General features: G+C 38.6%; 1 protein-coding gene across 2 annotated transcripts; it reads right to left on the reverse strand.

Annotated features, from left to right (window-relative positions):
- Positions 1 to 625: 625 nt before the first annotated feature.
- Positions 626 to 22,508, reverse strand: HAUS6 (HAUS augmin like complex subunit 6). 2 transcript variants are annotated; one of them, XM_084628752.1, is made up of 17 exons: positions 22,198 to 22,508; positions 20,749 to 20,844; positions 19,886 to 19,964; positions 18,654 to 18,786; positions 15,779 to 15,926; positions 14,553 to 14,618; positions 14,389 to 14,440; positions 14,010 to 14,183; positions 12,728 to 12,921; positions 11,764 to 11,893; positions 11,064 to 11,166; positions 9,813 to 9,900; positions 8,581 to 8,653; positions 7,728 to 7,913; positions 6,069 to 6,204; positions 4,543 to 5,556; positions 626 to 3,061 (listed from the first exon to the last, which is right to left on the reverse strand). In XM_084628752.1, exons 1-17 carry the CDS (start codon positions 22,311 to 22,313, stop codon positions 2,967 to 2,969), a joined length of 2,883 nt encoding a protein of 960 aa, XP_084484878.1. In that variant the 5' UTR covers positions 22,314 to 22,508; the 3' UTR covers positions 626 to 2,966. The 2 variants fall into 2 exon arrangements, with proteins under 2 accessions (XP_084484878.1, XP_084484877.1); XM_084628751.1 differs by having other exon boundaries at positions 631 to 3,064; positions 22,198 to 22,507.

Genomic DNA, 22,508 nt, shown 5'->3' on the forward strand with positions numbered 1-22,508 from the left:
TTAATATTACTGCCATATTGTGACTGTGGCAGTAGCCTGCAGTACACACACACACACTATAGTATACATAGCAAAATGCATTTGCGCATAATGTAGTTTAACAATAATGAACCTTTTCTATATTTAAATGTATTAAATATGTAACTTAAACAGTAAATGCACTGGATCAACTATCAATGTAGTACCAGTGCTGGCAATAGGAAATTTGTGTTTGTCAATAAGTTAAGCAGGTATGTTTGAATTCTCCCTTCTCTGTTCAAATTCTTATCCTGCAATCCACCTGCTGCTGATGGCACTCTGAACAGTCCTGACAGCAGCACATGCTGCTCAACTGTTGCAGGGCACAGCTTCTGGCCTCCACCTAGGCTATGTTCTTTTTTAATCTTGATTTGTCACACTAGTTTAATGTAAAGGTAACATCGCTTTGACTATCGAACACCACAGTTACTCTGCTTCCATTAATGATGATGCTGCCAATATAGCAAACATCTAGAGTCTGGACCACACAGTTTATAGGATGAACGGGTTATGCAGTTTTGAAGGTACTTCATATCATATTTCAGATTCTTAGATTAAAGCAACTTTAGTATGGCACCGTTCAGCTTTTTCTTCCATATCCTCACCTTGTAGCCCATCAGTATATCACAAAGCACCAGTACATTGAATGTGACAGTTACACGTTTAATAGCGAACAGTGAGCTAGATTCATGCATCAACAGCGGCAGCTAAATATGGATTACAGAATGAGTGACTGTTTAGATCAATGCATACTGATTTGAAAATTATTGAGTATACACAAGCCCACAATGTACTTTTTTTTCCAGAGTAACAGCTTCAGCTAGTGAAAGTAGTCTTGCTCTGCTTTCCAAATTCAGACTTAGCAGTCATCAGAATTCACTGTGTAAAGTGGGACTAATGAGTTAATGTGGTAGGAGAAAGTTGATGGCAAAAAGATGGAAATATACTTTTCTGAGATTACATTTTACTTAGCAATTTAGTAGGCGATGGTCATTTGCTAATTCACCTGCCACCACAAAGGCATAATGCAAAATTCACATGGGGGACCCAAGAGCTCAAAGACTTGTATAAAGGGCTTAATTTTTTCACTCTTGCATAGTCTGTTGAAGAGAACTCCATCTTTCCTAGTCCATGGAATGCAGATTTTGAAAAAACAAAACAAGTATGAAGAAATACTTGTGTAAGCATTTTTATAGCAATGGAGAATTATAAGAAGGGAGGCAGCCACACTGTCTGTTCTTAGGCAGGCTGATGGAAAAAAACATGATTAAACAATCCAACCCTTCTAACATGTTTAGGAATTAAAACTTTATATCCAATTGTTTCTCCTGAAGACAAAAAAGATTATCTAGATCTTACTGTGTTTGCTCCAACAGCACCTGCTTGTTTTCTACAAGAAAACCTTATCCAGCAAATCCTGGTCATTTGGTGTCAATTATTTTGACCATTTAAAATGGAAATTCATTTAAACATATCATTTTGTATACTATGAGCACAGTAGCTGGTGTTTAAGAATGGTAAAGACAACTCTACAAAGTCCTCAGCTGAATGCCAGACTGGAGCTCAGTTTATGATTTCTAGAGTAAATATGCTGTTAATTCTCTTTATTTCACAGTAATGCAGAGTCACTTTAGATATCTAGTCCCATTTCATTGCCTAGAACACAAGTAGACAAATCTTAGACTGAAGTTGCAGGATGAAGTTTATAAAATTAAATATTTCTGTAACAAGACTGAAAACGGTTTCATTTTAATTAACTATTTAAAAAAGTTTAAATAAACACAAGACAAAGTCAAACATGAAATCTAAAGTTAGACAAAAAAATCCTAAATTACTTTAACCCACAAGTGGATTTCTAATTGGTCTTGTTAGTGAGCTCAGTTACAGTGTTTGTGAGCACTCCTTTGTCCTACTCTTCATATGCCTTTCTTCCACTTGACTCCACTCTCCCTAAATCTTTCCACACTTTGGGGACATGACTGTTCAAGTAGAACTAAAGGCAGAGTTTTAAATCAAGGGGTTTGTTTATGGGAGACCATAGACATCAGTGCTCCATCTTACCAAATTCATTCTCTTCCCTTGCAAGTCAATAAATTAGGCTAAATCATACCCACACCTTGATCTGAATATGCAGAAGTTTTCTGTGGCTTACAATGGACAGGGTAGGATGGATAAAAATTTATCCCCCTTCAGTCCAACCTGGAAAGGTCTCCAGGCCTTTTCTGAATAGCCCCATCATTTCTCCTGACAAACAATGCTATAACCAAGGGTACCACCAGTGGAATCATGCTGCTGTGGAGTTAGAGTACCAGAGCTGGTGCCCCAACAAGGGCCTCCATAAAATAAACCTGACAAGTCAGATTGGGAGGCAAACGTCATTCCCAAACAGGGAATTGCGTAGGAGGCGGCCTTTAAAAGAATCCATCCTCTTTCTTCTACAAAGTCCCTTCACAATTTGTGTGGTAATTAAAGTTCCAATTTTGCTAGACTTCAAAAATTAAAGGATGATATCCTTCATACCTTATAATGCACATGGTTAAATGTCATTTTTCAACAGGGTCCTTGACTAGTTTTTTTATTTTTATTTAATACTTCAGATTAAAATGTGAACTGTTTTAGGAAGTCGCGTCAGCCTCAGGCGTTTCAGTGTGCATTACTTAACCACACAATCCAACAAAATGTTTGATTCCACACATCCGACTACTAGTCTTCTCATATCAATGGTCAAAAATCTCCAAGTCCCTCTGACCAATAACCAAAGAAAGAACTGAGCCTTAATGGACACTGTACACTAAGGAAATTTCTTCCCAGGTTAGTTAAAATAAGCATTTAAATGTACGTATTGGCAGAATTTCAGTCTGAAATGGGTTTGAAAAATGTAAACAACAAATAGCATTTTAATTATGAGTCTAATTGTTTAGTACACAAGCATTACACATCCAAGTGCATCATAATTCTATTAAGTGTGAAACTGCTTCATCTTTACGTGTCTTTATATCTGATGAGGATTCTTTTGCATCCAGCTTCTCCTTCAAATTCTCTTCTTCTAGAAAAAGAATGTATTGTTATATAAATGTATAGTATTAAAAAAATCGACATACCTAATACTCTTAGGAAAAAGAGACTAGTGTTTGGGGACACTTCCTACAGAGGCAATTGTTCCAAATCAGGGAAAGGAAAAATTCCATATCTGCACAACCAAAGAAGTTGCAGCTAATAACTAGAGAGGATTCTGGTGTGCACCAGCACTGGTAGTACAGCCTTTATGCAACCAATTTAAAGTGTTACATTTTTATTGCTACTTAATGTATGTAACAGCACCAGTTATGTAGCAATATATATTAACGACCCGCTGCTACCGAGGGAGAAAAGGCTTATCAAATGTGGACTACAGGGATGATGATCTTTAAGTCACTTCCAATAAATCAGAAGGTTACTGAATGTAGATTCCTCAGAGTTCCCAGCAAGCAGGGCCAAGGGAGAACTAGTTTAAGCATCTGCTTGATTTCCTTCTATGGGCCTGCATGTATTTCTAATAAGCAATCTGGTCCCAAATCATTTAGGACTTTTAGCTTTCAGGTGTCATCTAAGCTGTTTATAAGTTAACCGACAGGAAGTACAATTTATGGAGGACCACTTAACCAAGCAGTTACATTCATTACTATCTTCAGTTTATTGATAGTTGCAGGATGCAGCCCCATAGAGTGCATTGCAGTCTGAGTCTGTCATTGTCCCTTTAAGATAAGCCCGTTGAATTCAACTTATCAACTTTTCCATTTGACATTTAAGTGAAAATGTCCTGGATACTTACTGTGGACTGACAGTTGAGTAAAATCCACATTAAATGCAAGTGCACTTACAAGGCTAATTCCTGTCGTACTAATTACTCAAGTATACTGAATGATGCTTACAGGCGTACCAGTAAGTGCCTAGTGCCACTGTATTTCTGTTTCTGGTGTGGGAAGCTATACTGTGTTTCATTAGCATAAGTATTACCTAGGTCTCTCCCACATTTTGGTGTCTATAGTTTGGCAAAGACTCCCATAATTCCATATCTGGAAAAAGTAATTTGCAAGATATGGACTTTATCAATTTAAATATCCACCTCTGGGGAGAAGTATCATTTTTCAAGGAAGAAAAATTATGCATATGTGAATCTTTGGAAACTAGTAGATTGGAGGATGACTGTCTTGAATATACACTTTTTAAAAAGTTTAAAAGGCTTCCTCTGCTCCACTGCTGAAAAGACTAAGACATCAGAAAGTGCACTCAACCCAAAGATCAGATCTGCATCTTTCTCCCTCCTTCCATGATCATATATATATGCATCTACATTGCTCCTTCCAGGGAGAAAGACAGTAGCTGTAATTGTGGCAACAATCCACTACCTTGGTGATTCCCTTCTTCCCCCTAACTCCTGAAGCAGAAGCCAAGTGCTCAGATTACGTCCAGGAAACCCAGAAGTGAAGAGTTCCACATGTACAGATAGTGGCACAATCCTGTCAAAAGCAAACACAAGCTTACCCTTCAAGTTATGCAGGAAGTCTCTAGGTTTCTTTTGTGCTTGAACTGGAGAAAATGCAATCAGTGGAGAAAGAGTATGCCTTCTTTCAAAAAGAGACATGCGTGAAGGTGTCTTGATATACTCTGCATCCAATGCATAGAGTTTTCCTACAGGACTAAATACTTCTTTTGTTTCTGTGCATCCTGGAGTAAGGTTTTTCTCAGATCCACACCTCAGAAATTGTTTTCTAGAAGGTGACTGAAATGAATCTGCCTCATTTCCAAAAACTGTCTTTTTCAGTGCTTCATACCTGTTGCGAATAGATTGTAAATCCAGTTTGCATTCTTGAGCAGCCCAATCATTTTTCACTATGTTTGCTAAGGACTTGCTATCCCTTGAATTACCTTCGACTTCATCATCAGTCTCTAAACTTTTAGAGCTATTAAGACTTATGTTGCCAAGTTCCTCTGGAAGAGTCTCATGTAGTATTCCAAACTGGATAACTTCATGACTGTCAGAACTAGTACCACTTACCATTTGAGAAGCATCCCACGACAGAGTTGTATGCATTGAAGAATTCTGACAAAGATAAGGTGATAGAGCATCTGTTTTAATATATTCCTCTGCACTATTATCCAGAGGATTCATGCTCTTATCTACAGCTGGAAAGACAGATTCTTCTGGATCTTCTGAGAGACTTTTACTTGAAACAGTCTGTTTTGATCCAAGCTCCCAAGATCTTTCAGCTGGTATCTGTGTTGGCGATTCACTGATGTGGCTAACCGCCAACTGCTTTTTAGGTGCAGGTGTCATCCAACTTAATGAAGATTTCCCTTCTAATAAGTTAGAAACATTAAGGTCAGACATGTGAGATGAAGACATAAAGCAGGCCATACTAGTATCTATTCGGCTACAAATTTCAGACTCTAGATCCAATGGAGCTTCTTTTGTCACCATTTTAGTCTGAACCAACTCTGTATCTGAAGGATTTTCAGCTTGAATAGCTTTTCTCCATGAGCTTCTAATTTCAGTAACTAAGATTGAAACAAATAAAGGACATATTTAATTGCAATTACATACTGTTTACCCACCTATTTTTCTACTTTCATAGAAGTGTAAACATGCTACCTTTGAAATGATGGATGTTTCCCCACCCATGCCCCCAATGCCAACGGCACAGAGGTATGGCATAGGAGTTCTATACCAGTGTTTCTCAACCTTTTATATACCAGAGACCACTTGTTGCCTTCCTAAACTGTCAGGGAGATCTCTGGGTCTGGTGCGAGTCTGTGCTCCAGTCATTGAGAAACACTGCTCTCTCTCGCCTTAGTCATACTATGTTTGTTTTGTTACAGGTACTATGTTGTGTTACCTATAATAAGTATGTCATCATGACGACGACTGTTAAGAGTTAAAGCCATTCTGATTGAGCAGTGGGTTTTGTTTTTTTTTGGGGGGGGGGGGGTGTCCTTTAATATGGCAGCATCTCTATTCAACAGAAATTCACTGAAGTTCAACTACTCTCCATTATGAGAACAGAACTTACTCAGATTTTCTGGAGTTCGTGGGATCTGTTTCCTTGTTAAGAAAGGGTTAGAAGCCAATGAGCCAATTAGGTCATCTAATTCCATTCCTTTTCCACCACCGCCCTGAGTCGATTCTGATACCACTACATCTGCAACCTGTAGGAGAAAGTTTAGAGAATGGAAACTCTTGAGGAAGATTATAAAACTTTTGTTCCTGCCAATAATAGCACTGAATGAATCCCATTCTCTCCACCCACTCCAGAGCATTAGGAGTTCCACAGTCCTTGCTTAAATATGTGTGTACAATTATGGAAAATGCTCCTTTTAAAGTAAGTGTGAAAAAACAGAAAGCCTCCTGGTCAGAATATGAAACTGGAAGTCAAATTCTGCATTCTGTTCTCTAATTTATCACTGACTTGTTTCAGCCCATGCTTTAGTTCATCTTTCTTTAAAATGGAGACAAGATTCCCTGAGAGACGAGGAAGTGAGATTAACTAACAACCAGGAATTGAGAGTCCTGGATGAAAAGCATTTAAGAGAAGTATTAAGCTTTTACTTCGAGAGTTCCAATCTGAACAATTATGGGAAAATCATGTCACTTGGGATGTCAATATTCTATAAATGAACAAATATTCTTGAGTGCAGCTGACAATTAACTACACCATTTCAGGGATGAAGACACTTAGTCTTCTATCTCACTATATAGCACAACTTTCAGGTTCTTGTAACAAAAATTCCCTTTGAAGGACTTAAAGTGCCTGCACACACCTGCCATGTCCAAATGTTTGTCGAACAATATTCAGATGCTATAGTTAAATGCCAAAATATGTAATAGTTATAGACCTAAGATCAGTTTTGTAAGCTGCAGAAAGCTTTCAGTAAGTGAAACAAAGGAAAAGCATCAACTCTGTCAAGCATAGAAACAAAATACAGGAATGGTATAAGCAGCTCTATGTCACCAGGGTATGCTTAATCATGTAGTTCTCCCAGGGAAGACTAACGGCGGCTGCTTAATGAGAACAAGTAATCTTTGATTAACACCACAGTTTAGTTGGTACCCTTTCATGAGTCTTACACTGGCTCTGATAGTTTGTTGCCTTAGTAGCTTTCAGTCCCTTCTATATGTGTGTGATATACAAAAGGAATTCAAACTTTCTACCTTCCCTCTTCTGGGCTATTAGTTTGTTCCATCAACGGCAGCTACATATACTTGACTATTATTCTATTTACTGCACAATGTCAGCAGTAGATGCAACAGAGGGACAGGCTTAGGCCCTTTCCCGTGGAAGTAGGCCTATTTGCAGAAATCCAATACAAATACAGAAATGAGGTGCCTTAGAAATATCCAAGCACTGTGAATACTCTCCAGTAATATTATGGGATTTACAGATTCCTGCACAGCAGCATTACTTTTCTCCTGGTAAATCAGAAAGGCCACCACCCACTAGGATATTCCAATTAAGAGTATTCTATTGTACTTGAGCAATGTGTATTTGAGCAATGTGTACTTTTAAATTATAGCCTTCATCCTTTTCTTTACATGAGTCAAAAATGAAGCTTAGACAGCTACAATTAAATAAGAACAGTTATCATAATCAATCGAGTACCAAGATCAAATTATCTTTAGAAGATCAGGATTAGTGAATGAAGTGTAATTAAGAAGTGAAGCTTCTCCTAACCTCTTCTGCCAGTTCCTCTTGTGCTTTCTTAACAGGATCTTCTCTTTTAACTGCACTTGGTGATTGGAGTACATGTGTGTCTTCGTTCTTCCAAGCTTCTATTGGTCTAGGTTTGTGAACTGCATATTTTAAGATTTTTTGAGAAACCGACCGTTCTTTCCTTTTGGGAGTTGTAGTATGTACATCCTAAAGGAACATAAAGAAGTTTTTAAGTCTTATATTGGAAAATGCTCAATCTGAAGGAACTACCAAACTCAACTGCACAGCACCTGTAGTGTCAGCGTTAGTTTAATTAAACAGTAAATCAAACACTGACAAACATTCATTCCAGTCAGATTTTAAGTTGACACAAAGCATACCTACGTAGGTGAAGTGTTGCATATAGATAACAGTAAGCCCTTGGGTTTGCCCTTTCTGTGTCTAGTGCAGCCAAGATGCAGCAAAGGTGCTTTTTAGACAATACTTGCATTCCTCAACCTGGGACCACCATGCAAACCCTGAAGCATAATTTAGGATTGGCCCTGATGCTACTGAAGTTGAGCTGCCACTTCACAGCCCCCATAAGAAGCTGTTCCAATAACCAGATATTACTGGTGTAGTACAGACACTTCCTAAGCTGGGAGCCGGGTGTGGAAACTTATCACAGGTGCTATGCAGCCTGATGATTTTCCCAATGCCTGGGGAATCCTCTGCTAGGTGTCGATGGTAACATCATAACCATTTTCAATCTACGAGCAGGACTCAGGAAAGTATGCCAAGTTTACCTTGCAATCTCTTAATGCAGACAGAATACAAACGTCTCAAGTGTTTATCTTTTTTCCCCCAAAGACAATTTAAGCTATTAAAAACTGACCTTTTCAAGTACCATACTGCTGGGTTCAGCTGTGAGAAAGCCCTGTGTAGCTGACTGCAAGTGTGAGAGCATCCTAGAAAAAGACAACATTCCAGTTATTGAAATTAAACCAAACATGCTGCATATAAGTCTTATGAAGCTCAGTATATTGTCTGCCCCGTACCTGTCCGTTATGATTTCCCTCAATTCATCCCGGTCATCAGAAGGCAGTTTTACTATAGGGAGGACTTGTGACAATTAGAGCGGATTTTTAGCCCTATTTGTGTATCAGTCTCCCAAGCAGTAATAAATATGAAACCCCCACACATACTTCTAGAGTGGAACTTTATAAAAAGAGATGTGTATTATTCATATTGGGAATCTGAGATCAACTGGAGTTCTAAAGCAAACTGTTGAAGGATAAATGCATCATTTTAAGTATCAATGTATTTCAGTTCCCTTGTCACACCACATGAAAGTATGTATTCTTTAAGTGTTAAGTAACCTGCCTGTAAGCCTTTTGGTGCTTGTGGATTTGAATTGTGTTTTAGGTGTTTTATGAAGTCAGATAGTTGGCTACTAGTACAAGTTTAAGTCAGTTCTGATGGGCAAAGAAAAGCAGAAGAAAGCTAAACTAAATATCATCACTACATCTAAGTAATTTTACCTATTTCTCTTTTAAAAACTATGCTATTAAAATTCAGTTTACTCACTAGGAAGCAAGTAATCTAATTATGTATAGTAGTATTCCGACCTGTTTTACCACTTTTATAACATAGTTGTCTGTCCATGTTACACATTTAGTTTACTGGAATTTTCAGAAAGTTATATAAAGTCACTCAGTAAACACAAGTCTAGCGTTAACTGCTTTGATAATCTGAAGAGAACTCAGATGCAGATATGAACTGATTTCTAGGAATGAGATAACTAGTCAAAATTTGTTGAAATTTTTACTCCCTTTATTTTTTCCAAACAACAGCTTTCAGGTGTTTGTAGGAGTCTTTATGTGGGTGCATGAAAAATACAACCTTTTAAAATGCCATAGAGGACCTCCTAGGGTAAACAGCTGCCATGCAACTCAGGACACCCAAAATAGGGATAGTTATATAGTTTCACCCTTTGTAGGGATTATGGAAAGGCTTCATAAAAGAAAGTGTTCAGAGGAAGAATCTTAATGAGGAAAGTAACAGTCTGCACCGGTTGACCTCTTTTACTCATGCATTGAATGGTCCAAGATAGTTTTTTAATCATACCTTCCTGTTGATGTTGTGTCCATGATACTTTCCAATGCTGCATCCTCTCTCTTATCGTCATTTGCTTGACAATCCCTTTTTGGCGTATCTAGAATAGGAAATGGAAGGGATTTACCACCACTTTTTGCCTCGTCTATTTTCTTTGATTATGAAGGACCAGAGGTGACACACAACAATTTTAGATCTAGGAGTGATATAAGCAGACTAGTTCAAAAGGCTATTCAAAATGTCAATTTAACAAAGCCCTTATGTACTCTACAGTGATTTGCCAATACCAGAAGATGAGTTATGGAACGAAGCTGGTGGGCAGAAAAGTGTGCAGATATCAAATAGCAAACACATACACAGTTTAGTACAAGCGCTCTTCAATTAACAGAAATTCAGTATTTTGATTCATTACAGGCATAAAAATTCGACCCACATGATAGGGTTTTCTGAATTAAGTCATCAAAGATATTGCCACTTCAACCACAGGAACCTCTCATTATATCACTACATTTACAATGCCAATACATTGTAAATTAAGCTCTAGGAGTTAGCTACGGTTAATATGCAGGCAGCTCTATGTAGAAGTGGATGTTAGTGAACACAATTTTAACCAACTTAAAAACACACTGTCCTAAAGCAGACACATAGATCACAAAGGCAGAGTAATAACCAGGATGGTTCTCTAGAATTATTAAAAACTGCAAATTAAAAAAACCTCCAGCCAGGAATCTGTATGCAAGAAAGCCAAGGAAAACACACACGCTATGGAAGTGTTACCAGAATTCTGAGACTTCCTTGGGTTTTTGTAGTATGTTACCTATCCAGCCTAAACATGCATGTTTCTACTAGAAACAGGTTTAAGTTATTGCAGTTAGAAATCTAATAAGGATTTTACTTTTTTTTAAATGAATGTTGACTAAGTGGGGGAGAAACAAGGCTCATGACAATTGCAAGACACAATATATTTTAAAACGCTCATCATGTATTAGTGAGATGAAAGTGGCACTGAAATCCATGTTTTAGACATATTAGCAGTTTTCCTCTGATAAGAGCTGAGTTCTCAGCCCAAGTTTCCTTATTCCTCCATGAACAAGGAGCAGTACTGAAAGGCTCCAAAGAAACAGTGCTCAGCACTCATCTGTCAGAAAGGCAACTGCCATGACAAGAAGCTATTGAGGACTGGAGTATCAAAGGCAAGCAGAGAATTCTTTCAAGACAAAGAACACCTTAGGGATGACCAAAAACATTATCCAATTTACTCACCTGGAATTGATGCTGGATATTTACAGAAGACACTGCTTTTATAAGCCTCTTCTGTTGCAGGATCAAAAGAAAGAGGAGACATAGCTGGTAACAAATCAAGTACCTTTTCAAAATAAAAATAAATTATTCAACAATTATTTTTGTGAAAAACTCCAGATCAGTAGTATTTAACACTACTAAAAGTGATTCAGTATTTTTTTAAAACTAAAGGCCAGAGGCAGCGAGATCACAAGCAAATGTTTAGCAGATGTTATGAAACCGTTATCCTTCGTTCACTGGAAATAGACTAAAAACTTACCTGGTCAAATTTTATGAAGTAAATTTTATGCTCAAAGACAGACACCACTTGAAAATTAAGTGCTCTTTTAACTACAGAGAGTTACAGGAGGTAATTGCTATGCAAGTTTGCCCACTGATTTGCTGCTACGACTCACTCCTGACCTGAGGGGACCAACTTTGAATTACCTACAAGGATACCAACTTTGACTGGTTATCATAAAGGTCTCGTGTACTTTCAACTAAACTTACACCTACTCATCTTAAAAAGGCCAAGGAGACTAGAACATTTTTAATATCTGGTACACTGGAAGCATTAAAAGGATTCTACTGCAGTTATATATTTGTTAGGAAGTCTGCTTCAGCTCTCCCAACCCCAGAAAACAGCCATATTCTACTTCTCCAAAAAGCTCATATTACTTACTGGATTCTGATCTTTAATTAAACTAAAGGGAGACTGCCCAAGGAAGTTTTCCCACTTCATATCCCAATCTCTTTGTTTTTCAGCAATTGATTCCACTATCGACACGTGATCCTCTCGCTTCAGTTTGTGCCTGCAACATTTTAAAAACAAACGGACCCTAAGTATTTGTACTGGAAGTAAAATCACGTTACATAGAAAGCAGACTGATAGAGATCAGATGTTTTTCTGGGTAATGTTGCAATTGCTTGGGATGGACAACTTCGTGCTATCAAAGTGTATTTGGGTGTTGGTTTTGTTCATCTTGTAACAGTTGTCAGATAATGTAAATATATAGTCAATGAAATTTAACGAGACACAGGGTTCTAGAGTATCTTAAGTGTCCCATTGTTTCTTTTTTTTTACAAACCAGTTTTATATGCCAAATGCAAGCTTTGCAAAGAAAGCATAGATAACTGACTAAAAATACAAACGCTGACCAAAAACTGTCATTAGAGTCTTTAAAGAACACAATACCTAAAATAATTAAAGGGTGAATACAAGAGATTTAAAATCTTAATTTCAGTTTACTATGCTAAAATTTAGCCAGTACAATAGACTTCTCACCGATCATTTAAGATCAAAGGAGTAAGAATCCTTCACTACCATCACTGAACTAAGATGCCCAGCTTCCGTTTTCACACAGCCAGGAGCACAACTGGCTTGCTCATAAAGAGAGCAGAGGGGAAAATGCTGAATTTTGCAGATGCCTCTGTAGATGTAAAACACCAAGTAACACCAAAACATTTGTCAGCCAAAATATCTATCAAGAGCAGAGCTGATGAAATCAGCATATTCTCTCAGTAAAGCAAATAAGGCCAAAATATGAAGTGTTGTGTTATTTTGGAAGAGACATGCAGGAGACTACACCTTCCCTTGTGCAAGAAAATAAGCATAAAGAGCCTCAGAAAAAATTCTAACAGTTTACCTCATGGACTTCAGACCCAATAAAATTTTATTCTGAAATTTGGTCTTCCCTTCAATGTACTGAAGATCTAATTTTAGTGCCTCATGGTCAACTTGTTGACGTTCATGTCTTAAAATCTTCAGTGCTTCATTTAATAACTGAATGACTGTTAACAGATTGAGTTTTCCAGCTTCATATATATTTCCTATATGCAACTTCAAATATTGAAAAAAGAGACAACCAATTAGTAAACAGTTTCATAGATACATCAGTTATTAGATCGCTACCTTTTCTCTGAGGAGGTATAGTAGAGGGCTACAAAACTCCTATGATTATGAATCTGTACTTTTTAAAAAAAATTGAGACACACACCTTGGTTGAGATCCAGAAAATTAAGGGTGCTTAGAAGGGATTATATATTAACTTAATATTAATATGAAATGAAAGCATTTTAACAAACATCATTTGTAATCACCACTCAACAATTCTATGAACCTGAACATCACTGTACACAACGCATGAGTCTGACCAGTCTAGTTTTGTTGTCCAAGCAGAGTGAAATGCAAAATATAATCAGAAAAAAATTAAATTAGTTTTAAGTGTTTGTTTTAATATGGGATTAGCAATGCAGTTATTGATTTAATAGCTTTAGTGAGATTTACACTTGAAACAGGACTTCAAATAAAGAATACCTAACACTGTACTGTAAGACATTTTACCTCAATACCTCCAAGTACATTTGAATGCAGAAGAAAATAAGCCCCCAAGCAATTGTTTCGTTACTTTTCCTTATTCCTCAATTTTGACAATGACCAACATCTCCCTCTCTAAACTTTTTTTTTTTTTAATTTAAGGAAAGATCATGTTTTCCATATATGTCTTAGAAATTCCTGCTATGAGTTTTTCCAAAAGTAATCTAGGCCTTCCCTTCATCCAAACATGATATCATTACTGCAGTTTAAACATTTTTAAATGTGATAATTTAAGAGAATAGCTTGTGCATGTTTGTAGGGCAGGTTACAGTAAGGACATTAAATACAATCAGATCAGATTTATTCGTTCTCCCTTGCTACGTAAGAATACTTGGCATCTGATGCAACACTAATCAAGGCATGTTCCCAGGTCTATGAGCAGTATGCTGCATTACTCTGGGCTCATAACAGATGGCAAAACAGACATGTAGCTCCATTAAGTGAGAATAATTTTACTTGTCACTTTTGTAAGGCACTAACTAGGAGTTCTATGAATAAAAAGCACAAATGTGAAGAGACAAGTATTAGGTACTTTAAAGACAATGACATACGTTGTACATTTGATTTTCAATTTTTTCAAGCAGCAGCCTTGGAACGTTGATAGCGACATTAGTTCCATCTAAAGCATACTGGTCCACGTGACCATCAACAACAGAATCTACAACTTCTTTTTCCTTTTCCAAGAATGTAAGGGTTTCCATTACAGATGCCCACCTGGAGCGAACCTTAATGGGGGAGGGAAAAAAAAATGTCATGGCTCAAATGTTTGCCACACTATCCTGGTGACAAGTCCAGAAATGCATAAAGTTAAATGAGGAATGCTAGCATGTTTGAAGTAGAGAGCAGTATCTGGGATAGAATAATTGCTGGAGGAGTATGTTAACTAAAAAAATAAAGTCAGCCATCTGCCATCAAGAAGAAAATCCTCACCTTTTGAACTCTCTCTGCTTTGTTACTTTGCTTTTGGTTATTTTGCTCCATTCTAGTTAAAAAATAGATAATTAAGTTAGCTATGATGAAACTACGATTAAAAGTTTCCAATAGTCTGCCTTTAGCTTCATAAATCTGAAGAACAGTTAGGAAGGAATACCTACTTTTGAAGCAGTTTGTGCAGCTCTGCACATTCAGATCTTGCATCTCTTATTTGTTTAGTCAATAATCTGCAAAAAACAAATGAGCAAAACAGAGCTACTATATCAAGCTGAAGGCTTGCATTTTTTTTCTGATATCCCAATTCTAATGGTCATTGACATGGAAAATATGAAGGGAAGATAGTAATTTACTTTTCAGGCTGTTTCAGCCCAAACCTGAATATCCAGATAGCTCTGAAGCCTTGCACAGTTCACTGTATAGGCTCACACAAGTTATTTTGTGCAAGATCTTTCCTAAAGATCTTACCAAAGACTTGGAAGTTTGACGGTGTTCCATTGCATTATACTGAAATAGTTTTCAATAACTACAAAAATGATATAGTTACCAGAAATGTTATTTCTCAGCTATCCAAGTACTTAAATTATGGCTGAGGGCCAATTTACAGTTTCTCAACTGTCTGGCATACAAATTCCTGTGTTCCAATTGACTAGTACCCACTAGGAGCCAGAGCACTGGGATTTACATAACTGCAGTGGCTAAACTTTTCAAGACCCAAGAGCCTAGCAGCCTAATTTGATTTTTTGTTTTGCCACTTATATATAAATGGCCTGATTTTTAGAAGTACAACAGGATCTTCAAGTATTCTGAAGTTTCTTGATGCGAAAAATAAAGAAGTGGAAGCTTTGAAAAGATGTAACTCGGTGCAAGTCAGGATGTTAATTATTCCCCAGCAGGAAGAGACTGGATATGTCCCGGTTTAAGACCGAAGAGGATAATTTAGTAAGACAACTGAAGGATGATGCTGACAAAGTATATCCCACTCTGATAAACTCAGCCAAATGGCTCTTATAACCACAAAATAATTCCTATTTGTTTTTTAAACAGCAGTGGCTTTAAATACACTATAACTTAAAGTCTACTCTATACCCATCCCAGAGTGCTCCAGCCATTTTGCTGGATGAACAATCACATTTTAAATGTTTAAAATTTCTCTCTGTTGTTACGTGTAAAGGGCTACAAAAACAGCATACAGGGAACAACTGAAACGAATATGCACAAAGTGTTGTTAATTGCAAAAAGCTAGGAGTTCTCAACACTAGAAGGCAAGACATTTGCAAAAATGTTACTTTAAGCTGGAAAAGTCTTTATCTATATTGCCACTCATGTAATAAGTAATTTTTATGAAGACTTTCAATTAAAAATATCCTCCCCCACAAGAGTTACTTACTGTGCTTTTCTTTGATACTCTCGAATTACAAAATCTTCCCTTTGTATAGACCGTAAAAATCTAATACATGCCACCCTGTATCTTGCTGCTGCCTTATATGAGTCATGAGGTCTTGAATTCACGGCTTCCGGAAAATGTACATTGGTGTCTATATAAATCAGTTAAACAAAGTTCAAAATGTGCCATCAAAATTATAGGTAACAAGACATGTTTCTAATTTCGGTGATTTAATTTAAATGCAAAATATAAAACAGAGGTTCCCATCTCTTTAGATGGGATGGATCAACATATGTGGCCCCTATTCACTTTGTCCTTTTATCCGTTTCTCTTCGCCTTTTTCCCCTTCAGGGTACATTTATTTTTTCTGCACTTTTCCCTCACCATCTCACCAGAAGACTATATGCTCCTTGGAAAGGGGGAAAATTGCTCCTTGGGGACTCCATAGAGCTGACCCACATGTGCTGTGAAGAGTGACATCAGAACAGAGAAGATAGTAGCTTTCCTGCCCAAGCTTATCCAAGCTGAGTAGAGGAAAACTGCTCCTGCAGCAAGGACCACTATAGGAGCTGGGAAGGAAAGGCAGATTTTAAGACCCTGCCTGCTGACTTACTTGCTGCTGCATGAACACTTTTGCAATGGGGCGGGAAGGAGGAGAAGAACTAGTCTAGAAAGACATGCCCTTTTCCCTTCCAGCACTACTGTACAAGAGGGTATGTTTACATGGTAAGCAGAAAACCACAGCACCGAGTCTCAGAACCCTGGTCTACAGATTCGGACTCATGCTACAGCACTAAAAATAGCTGTGCAGACATTTGGGCTTGGGCTTTGAATCCCAACCCCTTCTGTACATTTCAGGGCCAAAGCTACATCTACACAGCAGTGCAATCCTGAGTCTGTTGATCCAGGCTTTGAGACTCACTGCTGTGGGTTTCTGCTTGCTCTGTAGACATAACCTTTCATGCCACTATCCTTCTTGGATTAATATGGTGAATACTCACCCCCAGATTAGGAAACACTAACATAGTATCTCATAAGAGCATGAAGAAACTGGTTCCTCTACTTCACAGTACTTGCATGTAACAGAGGGGTATTTGGTTGTGTTTGACTAAGTTTGCTCAGAGGGAAACTCAACTTAGTCAATTTCAGAAAGTGATTAAACTAGTTTTAGGGAAACTAAATTCCCCCTGCCAGTTTTTTAGGTAAAAGTCACATTTAAATGTCATCTCGTTCTTTCCACAAGAACCACCTTAACTATACTGGTGTTACCACCCCACTATAAACGCACAAAGCACTGTCAGGTGCGCCTAGCAACCCAACTACGGAAAGCTTGTCTTTCAGTTACAAACAACCAACTACTTTAACAATAGTAGGTGAAAAATACAGATAAGATGACAGTGTCCCTTTAACTTAAGGCAGCTTTTCATAAGAGCTGGAGTTACCCAAAGAAACTACAGTGAGATCTCAATCATCCGTCTAAATGTTTTTAGTTTCCATTTTAAAAACAGGTGAAGTGATAAAGAGCATGTTAGTAAGCAGTAACTCACACCACCAAGAATAGCAGGCTAGTCTTATTTTTGACAACATGCTTGTTCTATTCGCCAATTAGACCGTAATAAAACTCTGCCATCTTCCGAAGACCTCCCTGCAGCCACTATTAGCAAAACAAGTTTAACACTGGAAACAATACAAAAACAGGTAATACTACTAAGAGTTTAGACTGCAGTTTCTAAGTTCCTACACAACTTGTATAATGCTATAGCCTCTATGCATTTTCCTCACTTGCACTAGAATCAGAATGAATTTAATTATGATTTCTGAAGCACTTGCAAAAGATATTTCAGAAGTCATGTTTTCACTTAGTTTCATTCTAGCTTAGATATAAGTTAGGGGTTTGTTACAGGAGTTGATGGGTGAGATTCCGTGGCCTGCATTGTGCAGGAGGTCAGACTAGATGATCATAATGGTCCCTTCTGACCTTAAAATCTATGATTAAGTTTCATTTAGCTTGGACCAGATGGGGTTGATAACGGAAGAAAGTTTTGCTGCTCTCATCCCATACCAGTGCATTTAGTACTTACAAAAGGTACCTGATGTGCACACTAGAAGACTGAAGCTCTCTACATAAAGACAGAACAGTCAGCAGATTCCTAAGCTGCATCATTGTGCCTCAAACCTGTTTCCAGACCAGTTTATTTAAGTTAAATAAACTTAAACTTGTCTAAGCACAAGCTGCAAGAGTGAAGTGAGTAGTTTAGTCTCCATGCTCATGCACATATTTTGACTCACTGCTGAACAAGTGTATCAGCTAGTGCTACTGATACTCAGACAACTGGAGACAAACTGCCAGATCAGTTCACAGAATATCTGAAACATGCAGACAGAAATATTTATCATCACTTCACTCCATCATATGAATAAAAATCAACCCTTAGAACCTCACACACCTTTATCACTTATGGAGATTTGTACTGCCTGATTACCAGTTTTCCATTTAGAAAAAAAAAGGAAATTCTAAATGGCTGCCATTTCTGTGAGGATGAGTATTTTAGAACTAAATGGAGCAAGAACATGCACATAAATTTTAGCATCAAGATACAGGCAAGTGCTTTTTGTTAGGAACTAGAAAAGATAATATTAGATAAATCAATTTCCAAACAAAACTATTATACTATGGGGAACCAATACTAATTGAAAATGGGTTTTAAAACGAGACCAGATCTGAACCCACTCCCTACCAACCTCCAATGAAGATCTGGATTAACAGCTCAGGACCTTTTAAGATTTTTATAACAGATTAAGCCCTAAACAGTTTCACACTGTGTCACATATTATGAATGAAGCGATTAAAAAAAAAAATCAGACAACTAAAACTTACCTTCACAATCTTTTTTCATATGTTGTACTATTACATATCTTGCAAAGTGGTACATTAGATGAATAAATTTAGGACCACCAGGAGACAGAAATAGTGAAGCTACAACAGGGGGAAAGCTGTTTCCACATTCATCCTAAGGAAATGAAATTGGTTACTATTAATAAATTCTCCCAAGAAGTGATTTTGTCAAAGCAAAAACTACCACACATTTAATTAAATACAAGAACATTGTAATGGGATAAAGGTCTTTAGCTGCTACATAACTTTGAAGCAAACCCAGTCTATGTGTTGTCAAAAGAGTAGACAGTCGTGATATAGTCATTTGAAAGTTTGGATCCCCTCCTCCCCATCTCCAGGATGGGAACAAATTGTTTCAAGACTATGGTCAGGATTAGTTATGGATATCTGTTAGATTTCCTCTGCTGTCCCAACCCCCTAATAGGTAAGTGCTCTATTCCAATTACACTGTGTCCTGGAAAATACTTTTGCCACTTTTTCTTTTCCACGTTAAAGGCAGTCACTGTATTATTTTCCTTTTCTTCAGGTGATTTTGCATAACAGAGTTCACCCAACTTGCCATTAAGGAAAGGGGTTAGGATCTTGTGACATACTGGAAACCCTCTAAGCATAAAGGCAATGATTAGCAGAACCCCATTTAGACAGAAGCTAACGTAGAGGAAGAACCCAGAATACAGTTAGGGAACCAATTTTGCTTTGGGCCTGTTTATAATTTCTATTCAAGAAGCTTGTTTAAACTTTAGCAGCTTTGCCTTTACCCAGGACAAACGAATATTCTAGAGCTGCAAAGTTTCTTATATCAAATTGCATTCTCAATACCAATGTCTTCTACAGTGGCTGTAATTAATTGAAACATACAATATTTATGTTGAAATAAACTCTTCCCAACTTACCTTTTAAGAAAGCCTGTTCACCTACAGGTTTGTCTGAGGCATGAAATACACAGAAAGCTAAGTGTATGGCTATAGCTTTTTGCATGCATGAAGCCCAAATGTATCAGCTTTGCAGTCTAAGCTTTACCATACCATGCTGTAACTTTCAGTTCAAATAAGTCTAAAAAATTGACCTATGCCACATATTGTACTTGGGAAAGTTAGAGTTATTCTTTGATGGCAGGTACTTTGTTTAATAACTTAAAACGCTACTTATACATGTGGTACTCTAAACAGACAAGAATTCCCTGCAGTGATCATTTCATTCTTGCCAATACTTACTGAAATTTTTTTTAGCCATTCGCAGCACTGCTTCCTGAATTCAGCATCTCCCTTTTTATCCGCTGGAGGGCAACAAAATCTTTCCATTCCAAAAGAAGAAAAGTCAGTTTCAGTATATTTGTAAATAATCTAATTTACCTATTTAAGTATGTAGCTGAAAAATGCAAAAGTTTGTAGTGATTCCTTTTAGGAGGAAGGTAAGGGAGGAAAGAAATAACAGTACTCAAACTATGATCAAAGGGTACCTGGAAGTTTGCTAAAATGACTAGCAGTGAAACAGTTCACACGCACAGGTTTTTGCTATTAGGGTTCATAGTTAATACATTATAGCCAAAGCTGGTCAGGTTGTCATTTCCTATTATAAGACCCTGTTTCCAACTGCTTATAAATTTGCCCAGCTCCTTGGGCTGAAATTTTCCATGCCAGCTCTCTGCTTTAGATGGAATTTCTTTTTAGAAAGTTTCTGATAACACTGTTCCTCTGTTTGAGAATCAGATCAGGGAAAATCTTTTGCCCACGTTAAAAAAATGCTTGTCATTTCATTGAGAGGCTCTATGGCTTGAACCTGATACTTGAAATTTGGTTAGAGGTGAGGAGATGTGCCTTTTGCCATCTCTATAAAAGCTTCCCCAAAATCATCTACATTACGACTACTGCCGTAAAAATTTGACCTAGGTAAGTTGTCTGCCATGCAGTAAGAAGCTGTACCCCAAGTGTGAGAAACCTACACAGATGGTAATTTTGTAAGTGATTTTTGTAACACATTCTCCAAACAGGTTACCTCTACCCCAGAGACATCAGTGATTATTCTATTGCGAGTGTGCACAGAACATTGTTATTAATTACACAAAAATTGTGCGTACCGGAAAACCTCTACTGAGCGTGAATGATCCAGTTTAGTAAACAAGAAGCGCGCAACCACATGAAAAGCATCCTTGTTCGGCTTGTCAAACATGTTCCTGATAAATATAAAGTAATTAGTGACAACAACCAAAATAATTGAAATTTAAGCATCCAAACAAACTAATTTAAGGTTTGTATGTGAATTTAAGATTACAAAACCCCTCAAATTCTTTGGTCTACAAATTTGGCAGAACCCTTCCAGATTATTTTAACAATTTTTAATCCAATGAAGGACTCTGCAGCATTCTAGGCTCCTTAATAACATTTAGACAATCCCATCAAGAGAGTTTATTGTCCTGAAAGCAGTTACGTCAGTTCAGTGTCAATACACTACCAAGGTGACTGTTTCCATATAAACTGCATCGAATTGTGTCAAATTCGCACAGCAATAGCTGTTGCTATTTCCAGACCTCATTTCTTCTGACAAATATCATATACACTATTATTTGTAGTGAGAAGCAACCCAATGAAAAGCCCATTTTGTTTACCAGAGATCCAGTGCACAGCACTGTAAAGTCTGACTGCTCCACATGAAAGGCCTTTCTACAAACCCGTGAACAACACCACGCATAACATCACATCTCGCTGGTCGATACCCACAAGAGGGATTGCAGGGACAGCTAGCTCCATGTTGGCAGATGTAGGGTTGGTGGAAGAGATGTGCTGCCACAGCAAGTCAGGGACAGGCTTCTCCAAGAAGAACGGACACACCCCACCCTGCCTTCAAGGTGGGAGCCCCACTCCCTTTGACCATCTGTCATGGGCAGGGTTTACTGGAGAAGAGCCAGGCCCTGTGCAGGTTACCACACATCCAGGTTTTTCTGGCTATTGCCTCTTTTTGGAGGATCCATCCTCCGTCGGGGCAGATTTTTCAAACAACAGGAAATGTTTGAATTTTTTCAGAGCAGACACTGCAGCTCAGAAAGAACCTCACTTGATCCATGTCCTAGTTGGTCCCGTCCCTGTATCCAAAGCTGCCCACGTAGGTCCTGGCTCCCAGCCCTGGGGAAGGGGCCCTGTAGGACATTGCTGACTTACATGTCCTGGGCTTCCACCAGCCACTCTGCCACTGTGTTAGGGAGCGGCACTGCTCCCCACCTCCAGTGAGTACCCCCGCCGCAGATACCCCCTTCAACTCCCCAACCCCCACAGCATCTTCTTTTTGGAAAAATGAAATATGGTAACCCTACTGTGCAGCGTCTGCACCCCGCAGCACCATAGGAGATGCTCCCAGGTGATCTGGCCAGGGGACACCCGAGCAAGGCATCTCCCGCTCAAGGGATCCCGCCCCCGCGCCAAATCTGCCAGCACTAGCTCGGATGCCCCCTGGCTCGCAGTAGCCTGGGCACCCTGGTTGGGGAAGGGGTGGGGGGCCGGCTGGCGCTCCCTCTTCCCCCCCGCGCACTCACACTCCCAGGCTGAGGTGGGTGCTGAGCTTCCCGGCGGCGGCGGCGGCTCCCGCTCCCGGCTCGAAGCCCAGCGCCAGCAGGCAGTGCCAGAGATGCTCCTTCTCCCAGACACTCATGCTGAGGGCCGGGAGCGCTACCGGTCTCGGGGCGGGATCGCGGGCCGGAGGAAGGGTGCGTCTCTACTCCGAGGGTTTCTCTCTCCGGCGGGGCCCTCTCTCGCCGCCGTTCCCGCTCCCTAACGCGGCCGCCATTTCCTTTAACCCGCCAAAGAAAAAACACAGGGCGCGGAGCGTCCCTCGCAGCGGAAGTGA

This window comes from Lepidochelys olivacea (genome assembly GCF_965140295.1).
Source record: "Lepidochelys olivacea isolate rLepOli2 genome assembly, chromosome: 5".
Lineage (NCBI taxonomy): Eukaryota > Metazoa > Chordata > Testudines > Cheloniidae > Lepidochelys > Lepidochelys olivacea.

Bases quoted from the DNA above. Each gene is read 5' to 3' on its own strand.
- HAUS6 (XM_084628751.1), bottom strand. From the start codon at position 22,313: ATGAGTGTCTGGGAGAAGGAGCATCTCTGGCACTGCCTGCTGGCGCTG. The intron at 12,922-14,009 runs GTATGTCATTGT...CAATATTTGAAG, and splicing joins TTGAAAATCAAATGTACAAC to TTGCATATAGGAAATATATA. The intron at 8,654-9,812 runs GTATGATTAAAA...GTCTTTTTCTAG, and splicing joins GACACAACATCAACAGGAAG to GATGCTCTCACACTTGCAGT.